The sequence below is a fragment of the Globicephala melas genome, chromosome X (genome assembly GCF_963455315.2).
Source record: "Globicephala melas chromosome X, mGloMel1.2, whole genome shotgun sequence".
Taxonomy (NCBI): domain Eukaryota; kingdom Metazoa; phylum Chordata; class Mammalia; order Artiodactyla; family Delphinidae; genus Globicephala; species Globicephala melas.
Genome location: NC_083335.1, coordinates 1,439,321 through 1,461,221, shown reverse-complemented (window position 1 = coordinate 1,461,221; position 21,901 = coordinate 1,439,321). Strand labels below are relative to the sequence as shown.

The window sequence follows — 21,901 nt, the reverse complement described above, 5'->3', positions numbered from 1 at the left end:
TAATCCTTAGCGACTGCCATTTCTAAAGTTTAAAACTACCTTTTAACCTAAAGTTGATGCTTCTAAATCATAAAAACATAACTTGCACTTAAACGGCTCTGATGTCCTGCTAGCCGTCTTTAATGAGAACACTAAGTGGGGTCATTGTTGCTGCGGCTGTAGTATCCTGTATTCCTTTCCCCTGGGGGGTTGCATGCACGGTGACTTCTGTAGATACTATAAGTGGTTTATGCAGATGCTTTGTGTGCACCTGTAGGGTTGGTAACCAGCCTCCGAGGTGTCAGGGCAGCTAGCTGGGTTACAATGAACTTAAACATTTCCTGTGGACTACTTAGTGTGTGTGTGTGTGTGTGTGAACTGTTTAGCTCCGTCCCTGTATCTAGTCGGGTCTTGCTTCATGTGAGTCCCACGTATGATAAAGATGACCCTTTGCCATGTCTGCTACACACATGTAATATCCCTGCAATCGAGCTTTCTGTTCTCAGCGTGTATGGTCTTGGCATACAATAAATATTTATTTATTTGGCTGCATCGGGGTCTTAGTTGTGACACGTGGGATCTTCATTGCAGCATGGGGGATTTTCGTTCCCCCACCCCAGCCCTGGAGCCTGCCTTTTGTCCTCACTCCTGACACTACCTGGGCTTAGAGTGGCGTGGTTCCAGCCTCAGGGCTCCTGCCTTCCTCTTCCACATTCTCATGCCAAGCACAGGCCAAAGCAAAGGCACATAGAGGAGTGGCAGGGCATAGAGGAGTGGCAGGGCAGGATAGAACGGGGGGGTTGAGTCCAGAAAACGGCATAGTCCTCGCAACTGGGCAGCTGGCATGCGGTGGCTTCAGGCCACCAGGCCCAGCTGGGGGGACAGGAGCAGCAGCAGTGACGGTAACAGAGCGGCCAGGCTGAGGGTCTGGGCCCCGTGCACCGCGCAGCTCAGCTCCACCTCCACGGGGTAGTGATCGCTGATGTTGAGGGCCTGGGGGTGGGCAGCGGGACAAAGCGTCAGTCTCGGGGCCTAGGGGCTTCTCCACGAGCCCGTTCCTGCCTCACCCCTTTACCTCCTCCTCGGTGAGCCCGAGGCTCTGGGGGAAGTCGAAGGCGGCTGCGCCGCGCAGCATGCTCTGCAGATGCTCCCCGTGTAGCACTATGCGGTCGTAGGTGCAGTGGGTGCTGGCCCGCACCGTGGTGTCCACGCCATCAGGGATGGCCCAGTGGAAGCCAGCCTGAGTCCGAAGGACTAGGTCATCCAGGCGCTTTTTGGTCAGTGAAGCACAGTCAGCGTTGAAGTCCCCAAGCAGGATCACGTCCTGGAGAGGGAAGCAGCAGTCGGGCCTGGCCACCTGGCCGTCCTGTCCCCCTCCCTCCCATACAATTGGCCCAGCCCTACCTCGCTCTGCCAGCGCTGGGAGGCGTCCAGAAACACGTGGTACAGGGCGTTGAGCTCCGTCTCTACGGCCTTCGGCGTGGTGTGCAGTGGGACCAGCACCAGGCTGGGAAGGACTGCAAGGCCCCGGGGACAGGGCTCCCAGCCACTCCTGGCCCTCCTCTGCCCAGTCCCCCCAGGGCCCCGTAGAACCCACCCGACCCCCATTCCTGCTCCCTCATAAGGGGCCACCCTTCATCCCTACCTACCCTTGCTGGGCAAAGAGAACCGGCACACAAAGGGCTCCCGGGCAAAGAGGTCATTCTGATCGTCGTACACGTAGGAATCCAGGACCTGCGCCCTGTGTGACCTGGTGGACCACTGGTTTCAGTTTGCAAGTGCTCACATCAGACCTGGCACCCAGGGGGCAGCCCTCCACCAGCAGCTCCATTTCATGTGAGCACAGCCTGCCTAGCCTTTCCTTCTAGAACTTCTTTTAGATTGAGATATAATTTGCACATCGTAAAACTCACCTGTGTAAAATGCACGATACAGTGGCATTCAGTACATTCACAAGGTTGTGCAACCATCCCCACAACCAATTTTAGAACATTCTTATCACCCCAAAGAAACCTCGCCCATGAGCAGTTCCCGTTCCCCCCCCCCCGCCAGCCCCTGGCAGCCCCTGATCTGTCTTGTCTCTGTACATCGCCTCTGCCGGACAGTTCATGTGAGCGGAATCCAATAATACATAGTCTTCTGCGTCTGGTTCTTTCCCTCAGCACATGTTTCAGGTTCATCCAGGCTGCAGCCTGGCTCAGACTTCCTTCCTTCTTAGGCTGAATGATATCCTACTACGTGGAGAGACCGCCTTTTGTTTATCTGTTCATCAGCTGACGGACACTCGGATCATTTCCACTTTGAGATTGTTATGAGCGGTGCTACTGTATGGGCGTGTCTCTGTTCCCCCATCATTTTGGAGTGAATTCTAGACATTATGTAATTTCATCTATATATAGGAACAGGTCTCCTTCCCTGACTGCCACCCTTGCCCTCTCAATCCTGACTCCCGCCCCAGGCTATCCTCCCAGGGACTTAGGGCTGTTTCTGGAAACTGGGTCTGCCCAGGACCCACGACAGGCCCCTGGTGAGCCTCTTCCCAGAAGCTGCAACCAGTCACTCCCAAAGAGGGAGCCAGCCTCACCCCGAGCCCCTGTGGCTTCCACAGGAGAGAGGCGGGGGGGCCCCACTTCTGTACTTGCAGAAGGAAGGCCACCCGCTGGAGGGACACGTGGGCACTAAAGGTGTCTGGGGTAGAGGACAAGAAGACCCCAGGGTAAAACCACTGAGGAGAAAAAGGGTGATGCGGAGGTGAGGGCCACCCTTGGGGCTACTGCGCCGCCGCACACCGGGCCAAGTGTCCAGACCGCCCCGGTCACCATCTGCACTCACCGGTAGATATACACGTATTTCTCCTTGTACGTGCCACGCCCCAGCAGGTGGCTGCTCAGGAAGCGGTAGGGCCCAGAGTCATCAAATCTGCCAGGAAAGGGGAACCTCGGGTCAGTGGCCCTGAGGCTCTGTGGGGCCCCCAGTTTAGACCCACAGAGCCCTCCTCACCGATTGAGTTCTCGAAGCAGGAGTGGGATGGCACTGCCAGTAGAGTCCACCACCTCCTGCAGCACTGTGATGTCACAGCGAGCCAGGATCTGCAGGACACCAGGAAGGCCAGCCCCACTCAGTGCCAGCCACCCTGGGAGAGGGGTGGTATCCCTGGGCGCCCGGCACCAGCGCGGCCAAGAGTGGCACGACACGCTGGCTGCAGGCCTAACAGAGCAGCGAGGCTAGAAGGGACCCGGGAGAAGACTGAACGCCATCTCCACCAACACCACACCCACTTTATGGAGGAGGAGACTGAGGCCAGTGACAGGGAAGGAAGGTGCTCCATGTCTCCACACCATGTCTCCTGATGTCCCCTCTTCTCTGGCACATGCCCCTGGTCAGGTAGGGCTAGGGGGCTTTGGGCCATGGTCCTTAGGGGCACAGCTTCTCTGCAGTGATGAACCTACCTGAACTAAGGTGTCCAGCACAGGCTCCCTGGCCACCTTGCTGAGCGTCAGCCGCTGGGTGTTAAAAGCACAGATGTGAAAGGTGTCAGCCCCACCAGCCAGGAGGAGGAGCAGAAGCAGTGCATGGCCGTGTATGGGCTTCTGGAACCCTCCAGAGGAATCCAGGTTGCTCCAGGTTCAGGTCCCAGTTGGGCTCGATTCTAGTTCCAGAAGGACATGGTAAAATGCGACAGAGAAAGCGATGCCGCCCTGCTGCTGCCCAGCACCAGCCTCCCAGAGCTGCCGGCATCACACACTTCCTGCCTTTCTTGTGGACACCTTCCCACATCAGCATGTATGGTTCAGTCTTGTTCTTTTTAACTGCGGTCAAATACACGTAGCATCACGTTCACCATCTTAACCATTTTGAAGTTCAGTGGCATGAAGCACCTTCACATTGTTGTGCAGCCATCCCCACCATCCATCCCCAGAACTCTTCCATCTTCCCAAACTGAAACCCTGTCCCCATTTGACACTAGCCCCCACATCTCCTCCCCCAGCCCGTGCCCCGCCCCCATCCTACTTTCTGTCTCTAGGAATCTGCCTGACTCTAAGCAGCTCATACAAGTGGAGTCATACAGTATCTGCCTGTCTGTGACCGTTTGATCTCACTGATCATAATGTGCTCATTTCATCCATGTCAGAATGTCCTTCCTTGTAAATTCTAAATAACATTCCACTGTATGGATGGACCACATTTTGTTCATCTATTCACCTATCCATGGACACTGGGTTGCTTCCACTTTTTGGCTACTGTCAATACTGCTACTGTGAACATGAGTGTACAGATATCTCTTCAAGTTCCTGCTTTCAATCCTTTTGGTTAGATACCTAGAAGTGAAATTGCTGGAACATATGGTAATCCTATATTTAACTTTTTTGAGGAACCGCCATACTATTTTCCACAGTGGCTGCCGCATCTTACATTCCCACCAGCAGTTCACAAGGGTTCAACCTTAGAGTTGATTCCAACTTTTCACTGCCATTAGCAACTAGAAGGACCATCTTCGTGCATCTCTGTCTCCTCACTTGGCAGACATTATGCTTAAGACAAACTCCCAGCAGTATAATTGCTGGATTCAAGGGCGTATGCATTTAGAATGATCTCGGACACACCAACTCACCACACTGCAGTGTGTGATGGAGCCCCTCTCCCCATCCCCTCCACTACTGGTGAGCCCTACTTGTTCATCTTACCAGCTGGAGCACCCCTCTTCCTGAGTGTCTTTCGGGCTCAGGCCCTTGCTCAACTCCCTGTTCGTGTTGCCCTCATACAGCGACGTAAGTCCCTCTACTTCTGTCTGCCTGCTTTTCTCTGTTGCCTTGTCACCTTCCCCCTTGGTTTCACTTTCTGCCTGCCGGGGCTCCATGCCTGTTTCTCCCTAGCCACCTGCTCTGTCATTCATGCTAGTTTGGGTCCCCTGCCCTGGTATCTATTCTGGGATGTATGTAGGCCTTTAGGCAGCCCTGGGCTGGCAAGGGCAGGCTTGGAGGCTCTGGGGCCAGGGGCTCCCAGATGGGCGGAGGAAAAGAACTAGAGAGTTCCTGGCCTCAGCCCAAAGTCGGTCCGGGCTCCCAACACCAGCCCTTAGCCCCAGCCCTGGGATTCCCTTCCCCTCTCGCCTTCCCTCACAGGCTGGGGGCAATTTCCTCCTTCCCTCTGGCCAGAGGGCTCCCATACCTGTGCAGAACGGGTCGTCTCCACACCACCTTCCTGTGCTGTGAGCGGATCGCGACTCCCCACGGAATCACAACGTCTGCCTGGGCAGGGACCGTAGACGAAAAAAGAGAAACAGACTCTCAACTCTCCCCACCCGTCAGGGCTGGCTCGGCAGCCCCACCCTTCCCGGTGGGCGGGCCCGGCCCTGGCTCCACCCCGGAGGCCGCCGGGAGGTTGGGCAGCTGGCCTGGCTTGGACCTGGCCGCCCACTTTCCCACCAGACCCCGCCTTCCCCGCCCGGGTGGGACAGGGCGCTAGCGGAGGCAAAGGCGGGGGAGGGTTTGAGCAGATGACCGTGCTGTGAGTCAGAGTTTTTCCTGTGCCCAGGGCGCGTAGCGAGGAGCTGCGGGCGCCCGAGCGCAGACTCTGTTCTGTGCTCTCCCAGGCCCGGCGCTCAGCCCCCGTCCCCGGCCGCCTGCAGGAAGGATACGGTGGGGAAGACTCCAGAGCTGGAGCGCGTGCCTGAAAAAGGGAAGCTCCGCGGCGAGCCTGGGCACCCCCGAGGACAAGGGCCTTATCTCCAAGTCCTCGGGCCGGGCCCGGTGTGGCTGCGCACTCCTGAGCGCTCTGAATACCCAAAGCGAGCGACAGTCGGCGCAGGAACTGGCCATGGTGGTGGAAGCCGAGGGCGGACCAAAAAACTGTACCTGAGAGATTAGAGCGCTGGCAGCTCAGTGCCCCGTGGGGGTCCTGCACTGTCGCTGCTGGGACAAGTGGGGGACTCAGGCGGTGTCTGCGGGCGGCCGATGGGTCCTTACTGAATGGTTGTAGTGCGGTCTTCGGGGCAATGTCCCCGTTGGCAGGACCTACGTGCTAATGGATTGGGGGTGGGGATGAGCCGAAGACTGGGAATTTTTTTTTTTCCGCGTCTTGCTGGATCTTAGTTCCGGAGCAGGGATTGAACCCAGGCCCTCGGCAGTGAGAGCGCCGAGTCCTAACCACTGGACCGCCAGGGAATTCCCGGGAAAAATATTTTTTAATCAATAAAATTATACTTTGCTTTAAAAATAAAAAATAGACTGCTTAACGCCTACAGGGCTTTCTTTTTGGGGTGATGAACATGTTTGGACCTAGTTAGAGGTGGTGGTTGACAACACTGTGGGTATACTAAACGATATAAAATACTGTAATATATATAGTATTTCCTATTGTATGTTATATGCTGCTATATATTACATATTGCATCACACGTTACATTATATTACATACATACATTAGTATAGTACAATTCTGTAATATTGTGATTATATAAAGTTGTAGGGCTTCCCTGGTGGCACAGTGGTTAAGAATCGCCTGCCAATGCAGGGGACACGGGTTCGTGCCCCGGTCTGGGAAGATCCCACGTGCCGCGGGGCGGCTGGGCCCGTGAGCCGTGGCCGCTGAGCCTGCGCATCCGGAGCCTGTGCTCCGCAGCGGGAGAGGCCACAACAGTGAGAGGCCCGCGTACTGCAAAAAAAAAAAAAAAAAAAAGTTGTATGTAGCTAATTATGTAAAGTTACATAATGTAACATATACAATACATAACGTTTAACATTACATACGTTACATACATAAAATAATGTAATATAAAATGCTATAAAATACTATAAAATGGTTAATTCCGTGTTATATGAAATTAATGAAAACAAAGGGGGAAAGAAACTAAAGTAAAAGTGCTCCGCCAGCCCCGATCTTTTTTTTAAAATAAATTTATTTATTTATTTTTGGTTGCATTGGGTCTTCATTGCTGTGCGCAGTGCACGGTTTTCTCATTGCAGTGGCTTCTCTTGTTGCGGAGCACGGGCTCTAGGCGCGTGGGCTTCAATAGTTGTAGCACGTGGGCTTAGCTGCTAGCACCGCGGCATGTGGGGTCTTCCCTGACCAGGGCTCAAATCCTTGTCCCCTGCATTGGCAAGCAGACTCTTAACCACTGCACCACCAGGGAAGCCAGCCCCGATTTTGTGTGGTGTCAGGTAATCGTGCTGCGCAGCCCATGTTACTCTCGGAGAGTTCACCGGGGAGGAACTAATGAGACAAAACGGACCTGCAGCCGGTGGGCGGCCTCAAATCCGCGCTGCTCCGGAGCGGGGCGGGGCCACGCGGCCCGCGGGCCCGCCCCCGCTGCCGTCAAGCGGCCCGAGCGCGTTTTGCGACAGACGGCGGTAGAGCCCGGCGCCGTCGCAGGCTCGCTTTCCGGCGGGTGCGGGGGCTTCGCGGCTGCTTCTCCCGTCTGCGCTAGGTTCTCAGTGCGCACCCCATCTCCTGGCTCCAGGGCGGCTAGTGTGTGGCGAGAGATCGGGGATGGGCCCGGTTCTGGCCTGACCTACTAGGTGACCTTGGTCGAGTCCCCTGTCGCGCCGAGCCGCGGCGCCCGTCTGTGGCGCGGGCCTGTTAGGGACCCATCCCCCGAGCGGTTGAGGACACAGACCTAGAGTAGCCCCACAGCCTGCCCCAGGGCAGGGGGAGCGCCGGGCCGCCGGGGGCGGTGGGGGAAGCTCGGTCGGGGCGGGGAGATGCCCCTACATGTGAAATGGCCGTTCCCCGCGGTGCCGCCGCTCACCTGGACCCTGGCCAGCAGCGTCGTCATGGGCTTGGTGGGCACCTACAGCTGCTTCTGGACCAGTGAGTGGACCCAAAGCCGAGGCAGGGTTGGCCACGGGTCTCCACGCCCAACCAGAGTTGGGGTTCGGGGTTGGGGGCGCTGGCAGGGGCTGGCTTGGCCGGGGGGGGGAGCTCTGGGCTCCCCGGAAAGAAAGCAAAGATCCCGACCCTCCCGCTCTCCCGCCAGAGTACATGAACCACCTCACCGTGCACAACAAGGAGGTTCTGTACGAGCTCATCGAGAACCGAGGCCCAGCCACACCCCTCATCACGGTGTCCAATCACCAGTCCTGCATGGATGACCCTCACCTCTGGGGTACACGGGCCAGTGTGCTGGGTTTGGGGAAGCAAGGAGGGAACCTGGGACAGGGCCAAACACAAGCAGAACAAACTCACTCCTCACGGGCTGCTTCGCATAGCTCTGGCACTCCTGTTGCTGGGCTGTCCTGCTCCAGGGATGGAAGTTTGATTTGTGGCCCCTTCAGCATCCTCCTAGGGAGTGTAATTTGGAGAGCGCCTCAGGTATTTGGAGGGAATGGACGTAGGGCAAGGTCTGACAGCTTCTTTACTCTGACGTATCAGGCCCAATGTGTCAGACCCTCCATTCTCTAAACTGCTGACGGTTCCAAAGAGCCTTGGGAACAAACCTGAGGACCACAGAGTGTCCTGTCAAGGAAACTCTGGGCTAGGGGCTGGAAGACCTGGGTCCTGTTTCCAGCGTTGCCCCAGGCTGGGTTTGTAGCCTTCCACCAGCCTCGCTGGGGAGCCCGCTTCCCCACCTAGAAGTTCCTGCTCTGCTGACTTCACAGGGAGTGGCTGGGCTCCAGCAACCCAGATGGCTGGGTACAGGGGTGCCCGGGGCTCCCACTGCTGGACTCAGGAGGTTATAGACTAGGAGCTAGAGCTCGTGGGAAGCCATTTGGTCAAATCAGAGCCTTTCATAGCTCACCCTTGCCGCCGGGCAGAGCATGGCCTGCAGGGTGCCACAGGCAGATTCCAGGAGACCAGGAAGGAGGCTCTAGAGCCATCCAGTAACCTGGACCAAGGTGGCGGCAGTGACAGTGGGGAAATGGGTAGAAGAATAGGCAGCATCAGAATGTATCGGGGAGGTAGGCAGACCAGCTGTGGTGACTAATAAGACATACGGGGTGGGAGAGAGGGAGGGGCCCGGGAGAACTTGGGGGTCCAGCCCAAGGGTCGGGAAGATGCCACTTTGGGCCATAGAGAAATGGTAGTACTGCTGTCCATGTCCCTCATTCCCCAAAACAGGATGACAGAAATCGGCGCCCCCTAGGTACAAGGTAAGTTGGAGCATGAAGTCTTTCCTCTCCTTCTCCAGGGATCCTGAAACTCCGCCACATCTGGAACCTGAAGTTGATGCGTTGGTGAGGAGCAGTGGGCCCCTCGTGGTGGGCCGGCAGGCTTCACCCATCTCTGCCCAGGTCTGCCCTCCCCCTACTGTGCCCTGGAGGAGCCTCCAGCAGTCCAGGCAGGGCACGGGGTGGGGCCCCGCAGGCACTCCTGTGCCTCCATTCTGCACTGCCCACGATGTCAGGCCTCACGCTGGGGGCAGGGCAGAGAAGCAGGGTGCAGGGGAGGCCGCGGTGACCACGTCTGTCCCCGCTCCAGGACCCCCGCGGCCGCAGACATCTGCTTCACCAAGGAGCTGCATTCCCACTTCTTCAGCTTGGGCAAGTGCGTGCCCGTGTGCCGAGGTGAGGTGCTTCTGGGGGCTTCTCTGGCCTCCCTTGGGGCCGGGAGACTGGTGGTCCATGCCTCTGGCTTGGCAGTGCTGGGAGTAGAGGGACCCTGGTGGGCCAGGCAGCCAGGGAGCCGGGGGCCACTGCCTCACTCGCGTGAGGCCCAGCTTCATCCTGCGGCAGGAGGGGTGGCAGTGGCTTCTTGGAGCGCACTGCATTCCCTGCGACTGCCTGAGGATCGTGTGCCTCCGGCTCCGATGTTAGACGTGGACGAGGCGTTATCCACGGTTCCTTCTCTTGAGGACGTTGCTGAGAGAGACTCACTGATGGCAGTGTGGTGTCATCAGTGTGTGATGGTGGTGGCGTGTGCCGTAGGGTGAGGGGTGTGATGTTGAGTGATTAATCAGCACCTCTCAAGAGCTTCCGGAGGTAGGGCCCATTTTCACCCCCTTCTCCAGATAAGGGGACTCAGAGGGATAAAGGTGCTGGCCCAGGGCCGCAGGGCAAGGGGTGGCAAAGCCAGCATTCAAATCCAGGTTGCTTTTCCCTCTGGGGAGGCAGGATGTTTCCAGGGAGAGTATGGAAGGAAAGGCATCCTAGACACGGGAAGCATGCAGCAGACACTGGAGAGGGACGTGATAAAGGCAGAAAATGTGCACTGCGGGCTGACAGTGAAGGTTCTGGAACAATCATGTGAAGAATTTGGGCTCTGCTTTCTCATCAGGGTAGCGACAGGGCTTTCGAGTGTGGTTAGAGAGAGAGCCCCCGGCTGCAGTGTGCCTGGAGGGCAGAAGCGGGGTCGAGGATTGTAGCTGGGCCTCTGGGGGTCACCACAGAGAGCAGAGACGAGACGGCTTTGGGATACGCTCTGGAGCCGGAGTGGACAGGACTTGATAGGTTGGGTGTACGAGGGGGCGAGGAAAAGAAAACGCAAAGATGACACTAGGTGATGTCTGGTAACGATGAGCCACTGGGAGGATGGGACTAGGGGAAGGCAGCATGGTGGTTGAGAGGAGCCTGTCACCTGAGGAGGGAACGGTCCAGAGACAGTGAGATGCGCAGCTCTGGAGCTCGAAAAAACGCTTGGGAATAAAGATACCGGGAACTCAACCGCAAACAAAGTCACAAACATAGAAGTGAGATCGTAGACGGGGAGAGCACGGAGAGAGCAGGGCCCCAGGACAGCACCTCAGCACAGAAGGAGATACGAGCCACCAAGACAGCAGAGAGCAGTGGCCAGAGAGGAAAGAAGCAAAACAGGGCCCCTCGGTACTGTGGAAGCCTCTGGTGACCCCGGAGAAGCCACTTCTCTGGACTGACGGCCACAGGAGCTTCGGGGCAGGGCGTGGGGTAGATGGGGGGGGGTGGCCACTCCTCCCAGAGGTTGGGTTGTGAAGAGGAAGTAACCAAAGGGCGTTGGAGGTCAGGGAAATCTTATTTCTAGTAGATGGAAGTAAAACACGGTAAAATCCAATAAAGTAACCTCAGATAATAAACAAGGTTCTTTAATGAAACGCTGCAGCGCCCGCCCTCCAGAGCCGCAGACCTAGTTACTCCCCAGAGATAGCCACCTGGAGCACTTTCTGTTTTTGGTGCTTTTGGAGGCGGCTTCCTTTCACTGAAACACAAGCAGAGGCTACAGTGTCATGGCAAGTGCACTGCTCTGAGAGACGGCGACTCTGCGCAGGCAGCCCATCCCTGAGTCTCAGTTCCTCCTCTCTGCAACCTCAGAGGCCTTCCGTGTCCACTTCTAGTCTCATTCTGCTTTCTGACCCGCATCTAAGTTTTATTGCACAATAAAAGCAGCAAGTGAAATCTTAATCCTAAGCACCTTCTGGTGAGAGGAAGTGGGCAGGGACAAGCTGTTTCTCAAACGCATTTGACGTGCAGCAAAGATCTAACAACACGTATTGAAGCAAAGGAAGTATCTGGCATATGTTGCTTCTGTGTTCCAGAAAATTCCCCTTGCCCCCCAAGCATAGGCCTTGTGATAGGACGTGAAGTGTCAGAGTGATCTTGCACAAGCTATACAAGTGAGTAGAAGTAGCATTTGCAAAAGCTAAACATTACGAAGTGTTGCTCCCAAAGCACGGTCTTTGTAAATTTTGATTCCAAGCTGGATGGCTCGGTTGCACCAGTGGGTTTTTGTAGAGCAGGAGCCTGCGCCCCTGCAGCCCACCCCTACCGGCTAATGCGAGCCCAGGTAGGGAAACTGCTGCTCTCAGCTGCGACGCCCTGAGAAACTGCAGTGGGTGACTGCTCCCCAGCTCCAGCCCCTAAGGGAGCTGCCGGGCCGGGTTCCCATTTGGGTTGGGTTGAGGCTCCTGGATCCCTATCTAGCACCTTCCAAAGACTCCGCCTTGCAGAGAACAGGTTGAAAGTCCATTTCTTAGTGCATTGGCCCAAAGAGTCCTGGTGTCAGTCTGTCTGTCTCTCTCCCTCTTTGTGCTGCGGCTCTCTACTCCTTACTTGATAACATAAGGATATTTACCCCGCTTCTTCAACCTCCCCCCTTCTCTGTCTCTGTCCACTCTACGGACAAGGTTGACGAGTGAGGCTCCACTGTGCGTGGGTACAGATTGCCCCCACGTGCCTCCAGGTCAGGAGCCAGCACGCGGCATTGGGCATTCATGTCTGTGTTGTTGCTGACCGCCGGGCCACCTGGGTCCAGTGTCGTGGTCTCAGGGAAACTCTAAGGCGAGTGTTGCTAGCACCGGGGGCGGCTCAACCCTGCTGTTTTCCATGTAGCAGGTTTGAGTTTTCCCCAACTCTCAGTGACACTGTGTTCCGTCAAACATTCTCCCGTTCCCGAGAGGCCTGGCTGAGGGTGAGTCTAGTTTTCAGGGGGAGCCTTTCAAGGAAGGGGCCAGCAGGAGGCAGGGCCAGCAGAGGCTGAGGGCTCAGGAAGGGCTGGGGGGCCTGTGAGGAGTGGCTGCGGGAACTGGCCTGGCAGAGACCCCGGGGACAGGGTCGCTGTCCAGAATCTGGGGCCCAGGTGAGGCTGGAAATCACGCACACACTGGGCCAGAGGCAGCAAATGGTAGGCTCGCCCCAGGGGTGGCTCACCCTAAAGCTGCAGGAGCCCAATCAGGGAGGCAGCCGAGCAGGCCCGAGGGACTGGCCTTGGAAGGTGTCCGTGTGGGCCGCCCGCTGGGGGATGGGGAGCTGCTGCTTCGTGCCCAGGGAGGGCGGAGGGGGGCCCTGGAGGATGGAGACTGAAGGGAGGGACTGTCTCTTGGCAGGAGATGGCGTCTACCAGAAGGGAATGGATTTCATTTTGGAGAAGCTCAACCACGGGGACTGGGTGCACATCTTCCCAGAAGGTCAGTGGGGCTGGCAGGGTCGTGACCCTCTCAAGAACATGGGTGGGACTGCCCCCCCGCCGCCGCCGCCCGGCAGCCCCCAGCCTCACCTCCATCCTGCCTCTCAACAGGGAAAGTGAACATGAGCTCCGAGTTCCTGCGCTTCAAGTGGGGTGAGAGCCGCTGGCCGCCTCCGGCTGGGTTGGACTGTGGCAGGCGGGGCAGAGGAGCGTGTTGGGAGCGGCGGGAAGGGCAGGTGCCGGCCCAGGGCAGCTGCTTTTGACTGGGGGAAGGCAGGAGTGGCCCCGGCCGCAGGCTGGCACCGCAGCTCCACTCATGCCACCATTTCTGCCTCTCTCTGGGGTAGGAATCGGACGCCTGATCGCCGAATGTCATCTCAATCCTGTCATTCTGCCGCTGTGGCATGTCGGTGAGCCAAGGCTGCGGCCCAGGGAAAGGGGCTTCGCTCGCTCGTATTGGCGGGTGGGTCTCCTCTGGGTGGCAGAGAGGGGGTGCCCGAGCTGCGCTGCTCCACCCCACACCTGCTTCCCAGCCTTCTGTCTGCTGTGCTACAGGAATGAACGACGTCCTTCCTAACAGCCCGCCCTACTTCCCCCGCTTTGGACAGGTGGGTAGGGCTGCTGACCTTGTCCGTCTATCTGTCTGTCTGCCATCTGCCCCATGACTCCCACTCAGCACCACTGAGGCCAGATTCAGGAGGCTGCAGCAGGGGGAATGGAGTGAAGCGGGGTGGGGTGTCTTCCTGGCACCAAGGCCGGGGCCGGGGCAGGGGCAGGCCTTGGGACTGGGACAGGACAGGATGGGATGACTAGGGCATGGACCCCGGGACTGGGATGGCCCTTGGATGTCACTGAGCCCAACCACCTCGTTTTAAAGAGGTTAGAGTGGACCCGAGGGAGTACTCAGCAAGGTGGGGACAGGACTTGGCCTCTGGCTCCCCAGGGTGCTGGGGCTGTGGGCACCCCCCGCTCCTGTCGCCCACAGAAAATCACCGTGCTGATTGGGAAGCCCTTCAGTGCCCTGCCTGTGCTCGAGCGGCTCCGGGCAGAGAACAAGTCAGCTGTGAGTTTCTCCCCCAGGCCATCCCAGAGCTGTCCTAGCCCATCCCAGTGCCCTTGGCCTCCCAGGGACCCTGGGCGAAGCTCCCTGAGGGCTGCAGGCCAGCCCCAGTCCTTCCCCTCAGGTGGAGATTCGCAAAGCCCTGACAGACTTCATCCAGGAGGAATTCCAGCGCCTGAAGAGCCAGGCCGAGCAGCTCCACAACCACCTGCAGGCCGGGAGATAGGCGCCACCCTGCCCAGACCCTGCCCAGATCCTGCCCTGGCTTTCCTCTTGGACTGGGGCGGGGACAGGGAGGGGCGTCGAGGCCTGGGACAGAGGCAGCTCTGGGACCCGAGTCCCAGCTGCCGGGAGATCGGTGCTGCCTTGGGTTCTGGCCCTGCACAGAGCTGGGCTGGGGGATGGACTGATGCTTTGAGCTCAGATACGGTTTTTTAGACAGATTTGTTCAGAACCCTTAACGGGTGCCCTCTCCTAGTTGGTGTGCGTTCCAGCTCCTCTGTGGTTCTTCAGCTGAAAGAAGGGTCTCAGCTGCTCCTCCCACTTGGCCACGCAGGGAGGAAGACATTTAGGCAGCGGCCTCCTTCCTTCTTGCCTTCAAGGTGTTCTCTCCCAGGGCCGGGCACTGGAGGGAGGGTAGTTGAAGCGGGGCAGTGGCCAGGCCTGGCTTCTACCCGCCTGCCCTGATCCAGGAGCTGCTCACCACTTCCTCAGGGATGGCCGTCAGCCACGTCTTCCTTCTGCCCGTGCTCCCCACAGGCGTGGGCCCCTCGGGCAGGGCCCGCCCTGGGCTGCAGGTAGAAGAAGTGGAGGCCAGCCAAATGGAGCCTGCAGCGAGGGCCCAAGACGCGGCCCCTGCCCTCACGCTGGGGCCTCCCTGGCAGCACCTGAACCCCTGGCGCCTGCGTTTTCATGTTTTATAAACAATAAAGCATCTGTGTTGTGCTCTTTTACATCTGGCCTCCCTGTAGGGGTGGGGGTGGGAGGTGACCCTCTGGACAGGAAGGCTGGGCCTTAGAGCTCTGGGCACATCGAGAGCACTTGACCAGATGGGCTCTCAGTCTGTACCAGTCGCCTAAGGCTTCCGTCATTGTCTATGATCCCCATACAACCTTGCAAAAGTAGGGATTAATCTCATTCTGTAAAGGACGCAGAGCGAGGTTCATGGACTTGCTTCAAAACCCAAAGATTTGTAATACACGTAACTAACGCAGGGCTCACACCCAGAATAAATAAAGAACTCCTATAAATCAGTAAAAGGATAAACAATCGGATAGAAAAACGGGAAGATTGATGTGAGCAGTCACTTCATAGAAGAGGAAACAATGGCAGAGCTGAAAATACGTGTACTGTATGAGTTTGCTGTAACTGCAGTAACAAAGCACCCTAAACTGGTAGGGTTAAAACAACAAAAGATTTATTCTCTCACAGTGCTGGAGGTCAGAAGTCCAAGGTCAAGGTAACGGCAGGGTTGGCTCCTTGTGGGGGCTCTGAGGAGGGATCTGCCCCTCTCCTAGCTTCCAGTGGTGGCCAGCAATCCTTGGTGTTCCTTGGCTTGAAGACACAAGTTCACTCCAATCTCTGCTTCCAGCTTTGTATGGCCTCTTCTTCTAAGGACACCAGTCGCTGGATTAGGGCTCGCTACTCCACTATGACCTCATCTTAACTAATTATACTCACAAAGATCCTTTTTCCAAATAAAGTCCCATTCTGAGGTTCCAGGTGGACCTGAATTTGGGGGGACACAATTCAGCCCAGTACATACACTCTATGACCTGATATATATACCCTTTGAAATGCACGTATATGTGCACATAACGCAAGTATTGGCAGCACCACTAGCCGTGCTAGCTAAAGTGGGAAACCACTCAGATGTCTCTCAACACTAGAAGGGCTCGATGACTGGCAGAACATCTCCCTAGGGGAATAGCAGTCATGTTACTGTTATGCAATGACTCACATTAACCTCCCAATTTTTTTAAATATTTATTTTGGCTGCGCCAGGTCTTAGTTGCAGCACGCAGGATCTTTGTTGCAGCATGCGGACTTCTTAGTTGTGGCTTGTGGGATCTAGTTTCCCGACCAGGGATCAAACCCGGGCCCCCTGCACTGGGAACGCGGAGTCTTACCTACTGGGCCACCATGGAAGTCCCTAACCTCCCAATTTTGAGCACAGAATCTAGACACAAAATGTAATACTGATTAATTCCATTTATATAAAGTCCGAAAACAGACAAAACAAAATCATCATATTGAGGGATGCCTGCTTATCTCGTGTGATGGCCTGGATGTTTGTGTCCCCCCACCCAATTCACTGAAACCTAATCCCCTAATGGTATTAGTAGGTGGGGCCTGTGGGAGGTGCTTAGGTCATGAGGTCATGGGGGTGAGGTCCTCATGATGGGATTAGTGCCCTTATAAAAGAAGCTCCAGAGAGTTCCCTCACCCCTTCCACCAGTGAGGATACAATGAGAAGTCTGCAACCCGGAAGAGGGCCTTCCCCTACCCTGATGGTACCCTAATTTCTGACTTCCAGCCTCGGGAACTGTGAGCAATAAATTTCTGCTGTTTATAAACGCCACAGTCTGTGGTACTTTGTCATAGCATCCTGGACGGACTGACACAATTGGTAAAATTATAAAAACCAAAGAGATTATCACAACAATCAGGTTTGTGGTCACTTTGGTGGAAGGGAGAAGGAAGTGATGGGAGGGGGATGAGGGGGTTTGGGGAGGTAGACATTTGAGTTCTTGACTTTGGTGATGCCAAGGGAGTGTTTTTTTTTTTTGCTTTGCTAAGTCATTGCGCTGTACACCTGGATTTTGCAACTTTTCTTTTTTGGGCCAGTGTAGGGGTGGGGGGCAAGGAGTGTGTGGGGAAGGCAAGCCTGGGAGGGCTGAGAGGTGGTCTGGGTGAGCAGGCTCAGGGTGTGGACTCCACCTTGCCTGGGGACACACTCGAGATGATGTGGGATGCAGGGGTGAGGCGATGGCGCCCTTCCCGCCCCTTCACCTGTCTCACGCCCAGCACAGCATGGAGTTCAGTGTTTCAGCAGCAACGTTCCAGTGCCTAGTCACTTGCTGTGTGGGTGTTGTAACACTCCCACAGGGACCCTGGTGGTCTCCTGATCCCCGGATCCCAGCTACGGTGGGGTGCCCTGGAACCTGTCTCTTCCAGTGTGTCTCCTGCCTGGAAATGGGCAAGGAGGGGTGCTCCTAAGGGAAGGGGGAGACTGAATCACTGTGAACGATGGTGCCGTCTGCCGCGGCCCCTGAGACATCTTGCGTTCGTAGGTCGTGAAAAGCCTCCCGGCAAACAGGGACGGTAGGGAGCACCGGCACCTACCAAGGAAAGAGTGAAACCAGGGTCGCGGAAGGCTTACCACCAGACTAACAAGGATGGCACGATGCTACCCGCGTCCCCCGCGCAGGATGATGCCATTTCGTCAAGCTCAAGGACGAGCAGACTGAGCACTAGACTGTTTAGGGGGACATACTGAAGTGGTCAACCTGTAAGAGAAAAAAAGAGAGAATGATAAACAACAAATTCAGGGTAGCCGTTACTTCTGGGCGTGGGGCAGGAAAAAGGGATTGGGGGAGACAGATTCTTGCCCAGGAACTGGCAGCACTCTGTGGAGTCTGGGGTGGGTGATGAGGGCTCCTTTTCTTGTATATTTCACATAAAATAACGCATCATGTGTAACGTGTGTAAGACACAGGCCACAAGTGTCTACGTAACATATGTAATCTACGTAGCACACAGATATTACACATATTTTGGAATGTGTCCAACATTATATTAAAACAATTTAAGCAGACATGGAGTTGATGGGGGCCCAGAAGGGTTTTAATGAAGCACCGGACAGAAGGTGCTCGTGGGCGCTGTCAACAGTTAGCGAGTGACTCAGCTTAGCTGTCACCTTGTGGTCAAAGCAGACTCAGGTGGTGCCCCCCTTTGTGGCTCCCTCCCAGCCCCGTGTCTCCCCCTTTGGAACATCCATCACCCTGGGCTGTGACTCACTATTCTGCATCTCCTCCGGATCAGATTGTGAACTTGAGGGGCAGGGCCCGAGTCTGACTCAGTGCCTGGCCCATAGCAACCGCTTCAGGAAGCCTCGAGGTCACCACTCCAGGGACCTCCGGGAACTGAGGGAAGAAGAAAAGTAGCCACGGGACCTTCTCCCTTAAGGATGGTGAGCAAGAGACTGCTGGCCAGCAAGGTCACACTTTTGAGAAAGTCTTTGCCTTGAAACTTTATTTAAATGGTGCCCTTTGTGTTCCTAAGTCTGCCCATGGCCATTGGCTCCTCGTTTGTTTTTTTTTTTAATATTTATTTATTTATTTGGCTGCATCGGGTCTTAGTTGCAGCATGTGGGATCTTTAGTTGCAGCATGCGGGATCTTTAGTAGTGGCCTGTGGGATCGAGTTCCCTGACCGGGGTCGAACCTGGGCCCCCTGCATTGGGAGCGCAGAGCCTTAGCTACTGGACCACCACAGAAGTCCCATCGGCTCCTCTTGTCACCCTGTGTCACTGTTCTGATCCCTGGGGCCTCTGTTCCTTCCCTCGACAGCTTTCACTCCTGTGGCATCATTATAGAACTTTCCTCTCAAAACGTGTCCCTTGCCGGGTCTGTCCTGGGCCTGGAGGACTTTGACTTTACTGTGATGCCCCAATTGGGGGTCCTCATTTTGTTTCCCCCCCAGGTGCTGGGCCGAGAAAGATTTCTAGGACTTTGGTGAGTGACGGAATGACAGACCGAGGGGATGCAACTGACCCCCAGGGCAGCGAGTGACAGCAAGAGCAAGGCCAGGGGAGGGCTTGAGCATGAGGGGCTCTGGTTTCCCCACCCCCCGCTGGCTGCCCTGGCTTCGACCTCTCACTTCAGATGCTCCTGGGGCCCTTGCCCCACCATCATGCCACCTGGTCGAACCTCGGTCCTGCACCAACACTGAGGCAGTGACCTCTGCAGTCTCTTTTGCCTTCCCTCTCTGCCCCTCCATTACCCTGGCCAGGCCCCCATCATCTTTCTCCCAGATGATGGCAACAGCCTCCTCCTGGCTTCTGCTGGCACTCCCATCCCTATCATCCGCTCTGCTCCCACAGCCAGATCCGCCTTTTCAAATACAAATCAGATCGTGGCACTAGAACTTCCAACCTCTCCCAGGGTTTTGGGGGCACAGAAGGCTCCAGCACAAACCTCTCCCCTCAGCTGGCCCGGACATGGCCAGTTGGGGGCCCCACAAACAACCCAGACTTAACTATCCCCAACTGATCTCATCTCCCAGTCCCCAACTCAGAGACATCCAAGAGCCACCTTCAGCCACTGTCCTCCCTGACCATGCCAAGCCCACCTCCTGTCTTCAGCTCAACTGCCACTGTCTTAGTCAGAGCCACATGTGTGACAACCATGACTACAATCTCATAAGCAGTTTCTCAGACAAGTGCAGGTGACCGATGGTCTGTCAGCTCCATGGGGCTGGGTGGGAGTCATTGTGTACACGGTGCAGCGGCTCCCAGCATCGTCCCCCTTCTCGTGTGCACGCAGATTGAATCCTGCCAGGGAGATGGTGTTTGAGGGGCAGGGGCGGCAGCAGCAGTGGCGGGGCACAGTGTCCCAGTGTCTAGTCACAAGTGCCCACATCTTTGCAACTACAAACGGCGCTGCAGTGGATCTCTTTGTATGTGCATCTTGTGCTTGGCTGAGTACTTCTGTTGAATGGATCCTAAGAGGGAAACTGCTTGGTTAAAGGTCAGACACGTTTTAGTTTGTTAGACGCTGCCAAATTAGCCTCCCAAAAAGTTCTACCAATCGATACTCTCACCACTGTGTAGGTGAGACTCTATTTCCTGACATCCTTGCCAGCAATGGGCCTGATCAAACTTTCCTCTCTCTCTCTCTATATATATATATTTAAATAAATTTATTTATTTATTTATCTTTGGCTGCGTTGGGTCTTTGTTGCTACGCGTGGGCTTTCTCTAGTTGTGGCGAGCGGGGGCTACTCTTCGTTGTGGTGCGCGGGCTTCTCATTGCAGTGGCTTCTCTTGTTGCGGAGCACGGGCTCTAGGTGTGTGGGCTTCAGTAACTGTAGCACGTGGGCTCGGTAGTTGTGGCTTGTGGGCTCTAGAGCGCAGGCTCAGTAGTTGTGGCGCACGGGCTTAGTTGTTCGGCAGCATGTAGGATCTTCCCGGACCAGGCACGAACCCATGTCCCCTACATTGGCAGACAGATTCTTAACCACTGCACCACCAGGGAAGTCCTTCCCTATATGTTTTATTATGAAAAATATCAAACATATAGCGTGTTAGTTTCCCAGGGCTGCCATAACAGATTACCACAAACTGGTAGGCTTAAACCAACGGAAATTTATTCTCTCCCAGTTCTGGAAGCTAGAAGTCCAAAGTCAACAGGGCTGTGCTCCCTCTGAAAGCTCTAGGGAAGAATCTTTCCTTGCCTCTTCCAGCTTCTGGTGGCTCCAGGAGTTCCTCAGTTGGCAGCTGCAAAACTCTGTCTCCATCATCAATTGGCCTTCTTCCCTGTGTGTCTGTGTCTAAATTTCTCTCTTCTTACAAGGACACTAGTCACTGGATTTAGGGCCCACCCTAATCCAGCATGACCTTATTTTGATCACATCTGCAAAGATCCTGTTTCCAAATAAAGTGACATTTACAAGTTCTGGATACACATGACTTTTAGGGGGATACTCTTCAACCCAGTACATGTACCAAGGTCAAAAAAAGCTTACAGTGAACACCCATATACTCACCCGCTAGATTTCAATGGTCACTAATATGAGAAATGAAAAATGGCACAGAAAGGGACTTCCCTGGTGGTGCAGTGGGTAAGAATCCATGCTCCCAATGCAGGGGGCCGGGGTTCGATCCCTGGTCAGGGAACTAGATTCCACATGCATGCCTCAACTGAGAGTTCACATGCCGCAGCTAAGGAGCGCGCCTGCCGCAGCTAAGGAGCGCGCCTGCTGCAGCTAAGGCGCCCACATGCCACAAGCAAGGAGCGCGCCTGCCGCAGCTAAGGAGCCCACATGCCGCAGCTAAGGAGCGTGCCTGCCGCAGCTAAGGAGCCCACATGCCACAAGCAAGGAGCGCGCCTGCCGCAGCTAAGGAGCGCGCCTGCCGCAGCTAAGGAGCGCGCCTGCCGCAGCTAAGGAGCCCACATGCCGCAGCTAAGGAGCGCGCCTGCCGCAGCTAAGGCGCCCACATGCCACAAGCAAGGAGCGCGCCTGCTGCAGCTAAGGAGCGCGCCTGCCGCAGCTAAGGAGCGCGCCTGCCGCAGCTAAGGCGCCCACATGCCACAAGCAAGGAGCGCGCCTGCCGCAGCTAAGGAGCCCACATGCCGCAGCTAAGGAGCGTGCCTGCCGCAGCTAAGGAGCCCACATGCCACAAGCAAGGAGCGCGCCTGCCGCAGCTAAGGAGCGCGCCTGCCGCAGCTAAGGAGCGCGCCTGCCGCAGCTAAGGAGCCCACATGCCGCAGCTAAGGAGCGCGCCTGCCGCAGCTAAGGCGCCCACATGCCACAAGCAAGGAGCGCGCCTGCTGCAGCTAAGGAGCGCGCCTGCCGCAGCTAAGGAGCGCGCCTGCCGCAGCTAAGGCGCCCACATGCCACAAGCAAGGAGCGCGCCTGCCGCAGCTAAGGCGCCCACATGCCACAAGCAAGGAGCTGGCGCAACTAAACATGTATTTTTGTAATGGCACAGAAAAAGATGAAAGTCTCCCAATTTATTTGAGGTGGTGTCTCTCATCTTCTGACTCTAGCTGTCACTCTGTCTCTTTCCTCTCTTTAAGGCAAACTTCGAGAAAGGACAATCTATACCGTGTCTCCACTTCCTCACACTGACATCGCTCTCACCAAACTGGTGTTGCGAAGTACAAGAAAGTTTTCTGTCCTCATCCTACCTGCTTCCTGGCAGCAGTCGAGAATGACGTTGTTAACCATGGTGTGCTTGAAACTTCCCTGCGTTTCCCCCTCCTCTTTGATGCTCCTTCTCCGATCTCTCTTCTGGATCCTCCTCCCTGCCCATAGTAAGTGCTGGCGT

The 21,901-nt window shown here is 56.0% G+C and overlaps 2 protein-coding genes across 5 annotated transcripts; one reads left to right on the top strand and one right to left on the bottom strand.

Annotated features, from left to right (window-relative positions):
• Nucleotides 1-135: 135 nt before the first annotated feature.
• On the bottom strand, nt 136-7,569 carry DNASE1L1 (deoxyribonuclease 1 like 1). Its single transcript, XM_030851597.3, has 11 exons — nt 7,566-7,569; nt 7,211-7,443; nt 5,835-6,000; nt 5,149-5,228; nt 3,429-3,482; nt 2,980-3,068; nt 2,812-2,898; nt 1,629-1,729; nt 1,384-1,496; nt 1,055-1,303; nt 136-972 (listed from the first exon to the last, which is right to left on the bottom strand). The coding sequence occupies exons 1-11, from the start codon at nt 7,567-7,569 to the stop codon at nt 835-837; spliced, it is 1,314 nt and encodes a 437-aa protein (XP_030707457.2). The 3' UTR covers nt 136-834.
• TAFAZZIN (tafazzin, phospholipid-lysophospholipid transacylase) lies at nt 7,341-14,796 on the top strand. 4 transcript variants are annotated; one of them, XM_030851580.2, is made up of 10 exons: nt 7,341-7,788; nt 7,955-8,083; nt 9,107-9,152; nt 9,397-9,482; nt 12,710-12,790; nt 12,901-12,942; nt 13,137-13,199; nt 13,345-13,397; nt 13,775-13,852; nt 13,974-14,213. In XM_030851580.2, exons 1-10 carry the CDS (start codon nt 7,680-7,682, stop codon nt 14,073-14,075), a joined length of 789 nt encoding a protein of 262 aa, XP_030707440.1. In that variant the 5' UTR covers nt 7,341-7,679; the 3' UTR covers nt 14,076-14,213. The 4 variants fall into 4 exon arrangements, with proteins under 4 accessions (XP_030707440.1, XP_030707435.1, XP_030707441.1 ...); XM_030851575.2 differs by having other exon boundaries at nt 13,775-14,796; XM_030851581.2 differs by lacking the exon at nt 13,775-13,852.
• The last annotated feature ends 7,105 nt before the right edge of the window (nt 14,797-21,901 follow it).

What these genes read in the sequence shown, in the direction of transcription:
- DNASE1L1 (XM_030851597.3), bottom strand. An exon ending in AGGCCGCCCACCGGCTGCAG is followed by an intron (nt 6,001 to 7,210) that starts GTCCGTTTTGTC and finishes CCAATCCATTAG; the next exon opens with CACGTAGGTCCTGCCAACGG. An exon ending in TCGGGCTCACCGAGGAGGAG is followed by an intron (nt 973 to 1,054) that starts GTAAAGGGGTGA and finishes GCCCACCCCCAG; the next exon opens with GCCCTCAACATCAGCGATCA.
- TAFAZZIN (XM_030851575.2), top strand. Translation starts at nt 7,680, where the DNA reads ATGCCCCTACATGTGAAATGGCCGTTCCCCGCGGTGCCGCCGCTCACC. An exon ending in GGTGCACATCTTCCCAGAAG is followed by an intron (nt 12,791 to 12,900) that starts GTCAGTGGGGCT and finishes GCCTCTCAACAG; the next exon opens with GGAAAGTGAACATGAGCTCC. An exon ending in TCTGCCGCTGTGGCATGTCG is followed by an intron (nt 13,200 to 13,344) that starts GTGAGCCAAGGC and finishes GCTGTGCTACAG; the next exon opens with GAATGAACGACGTCCTTCCT.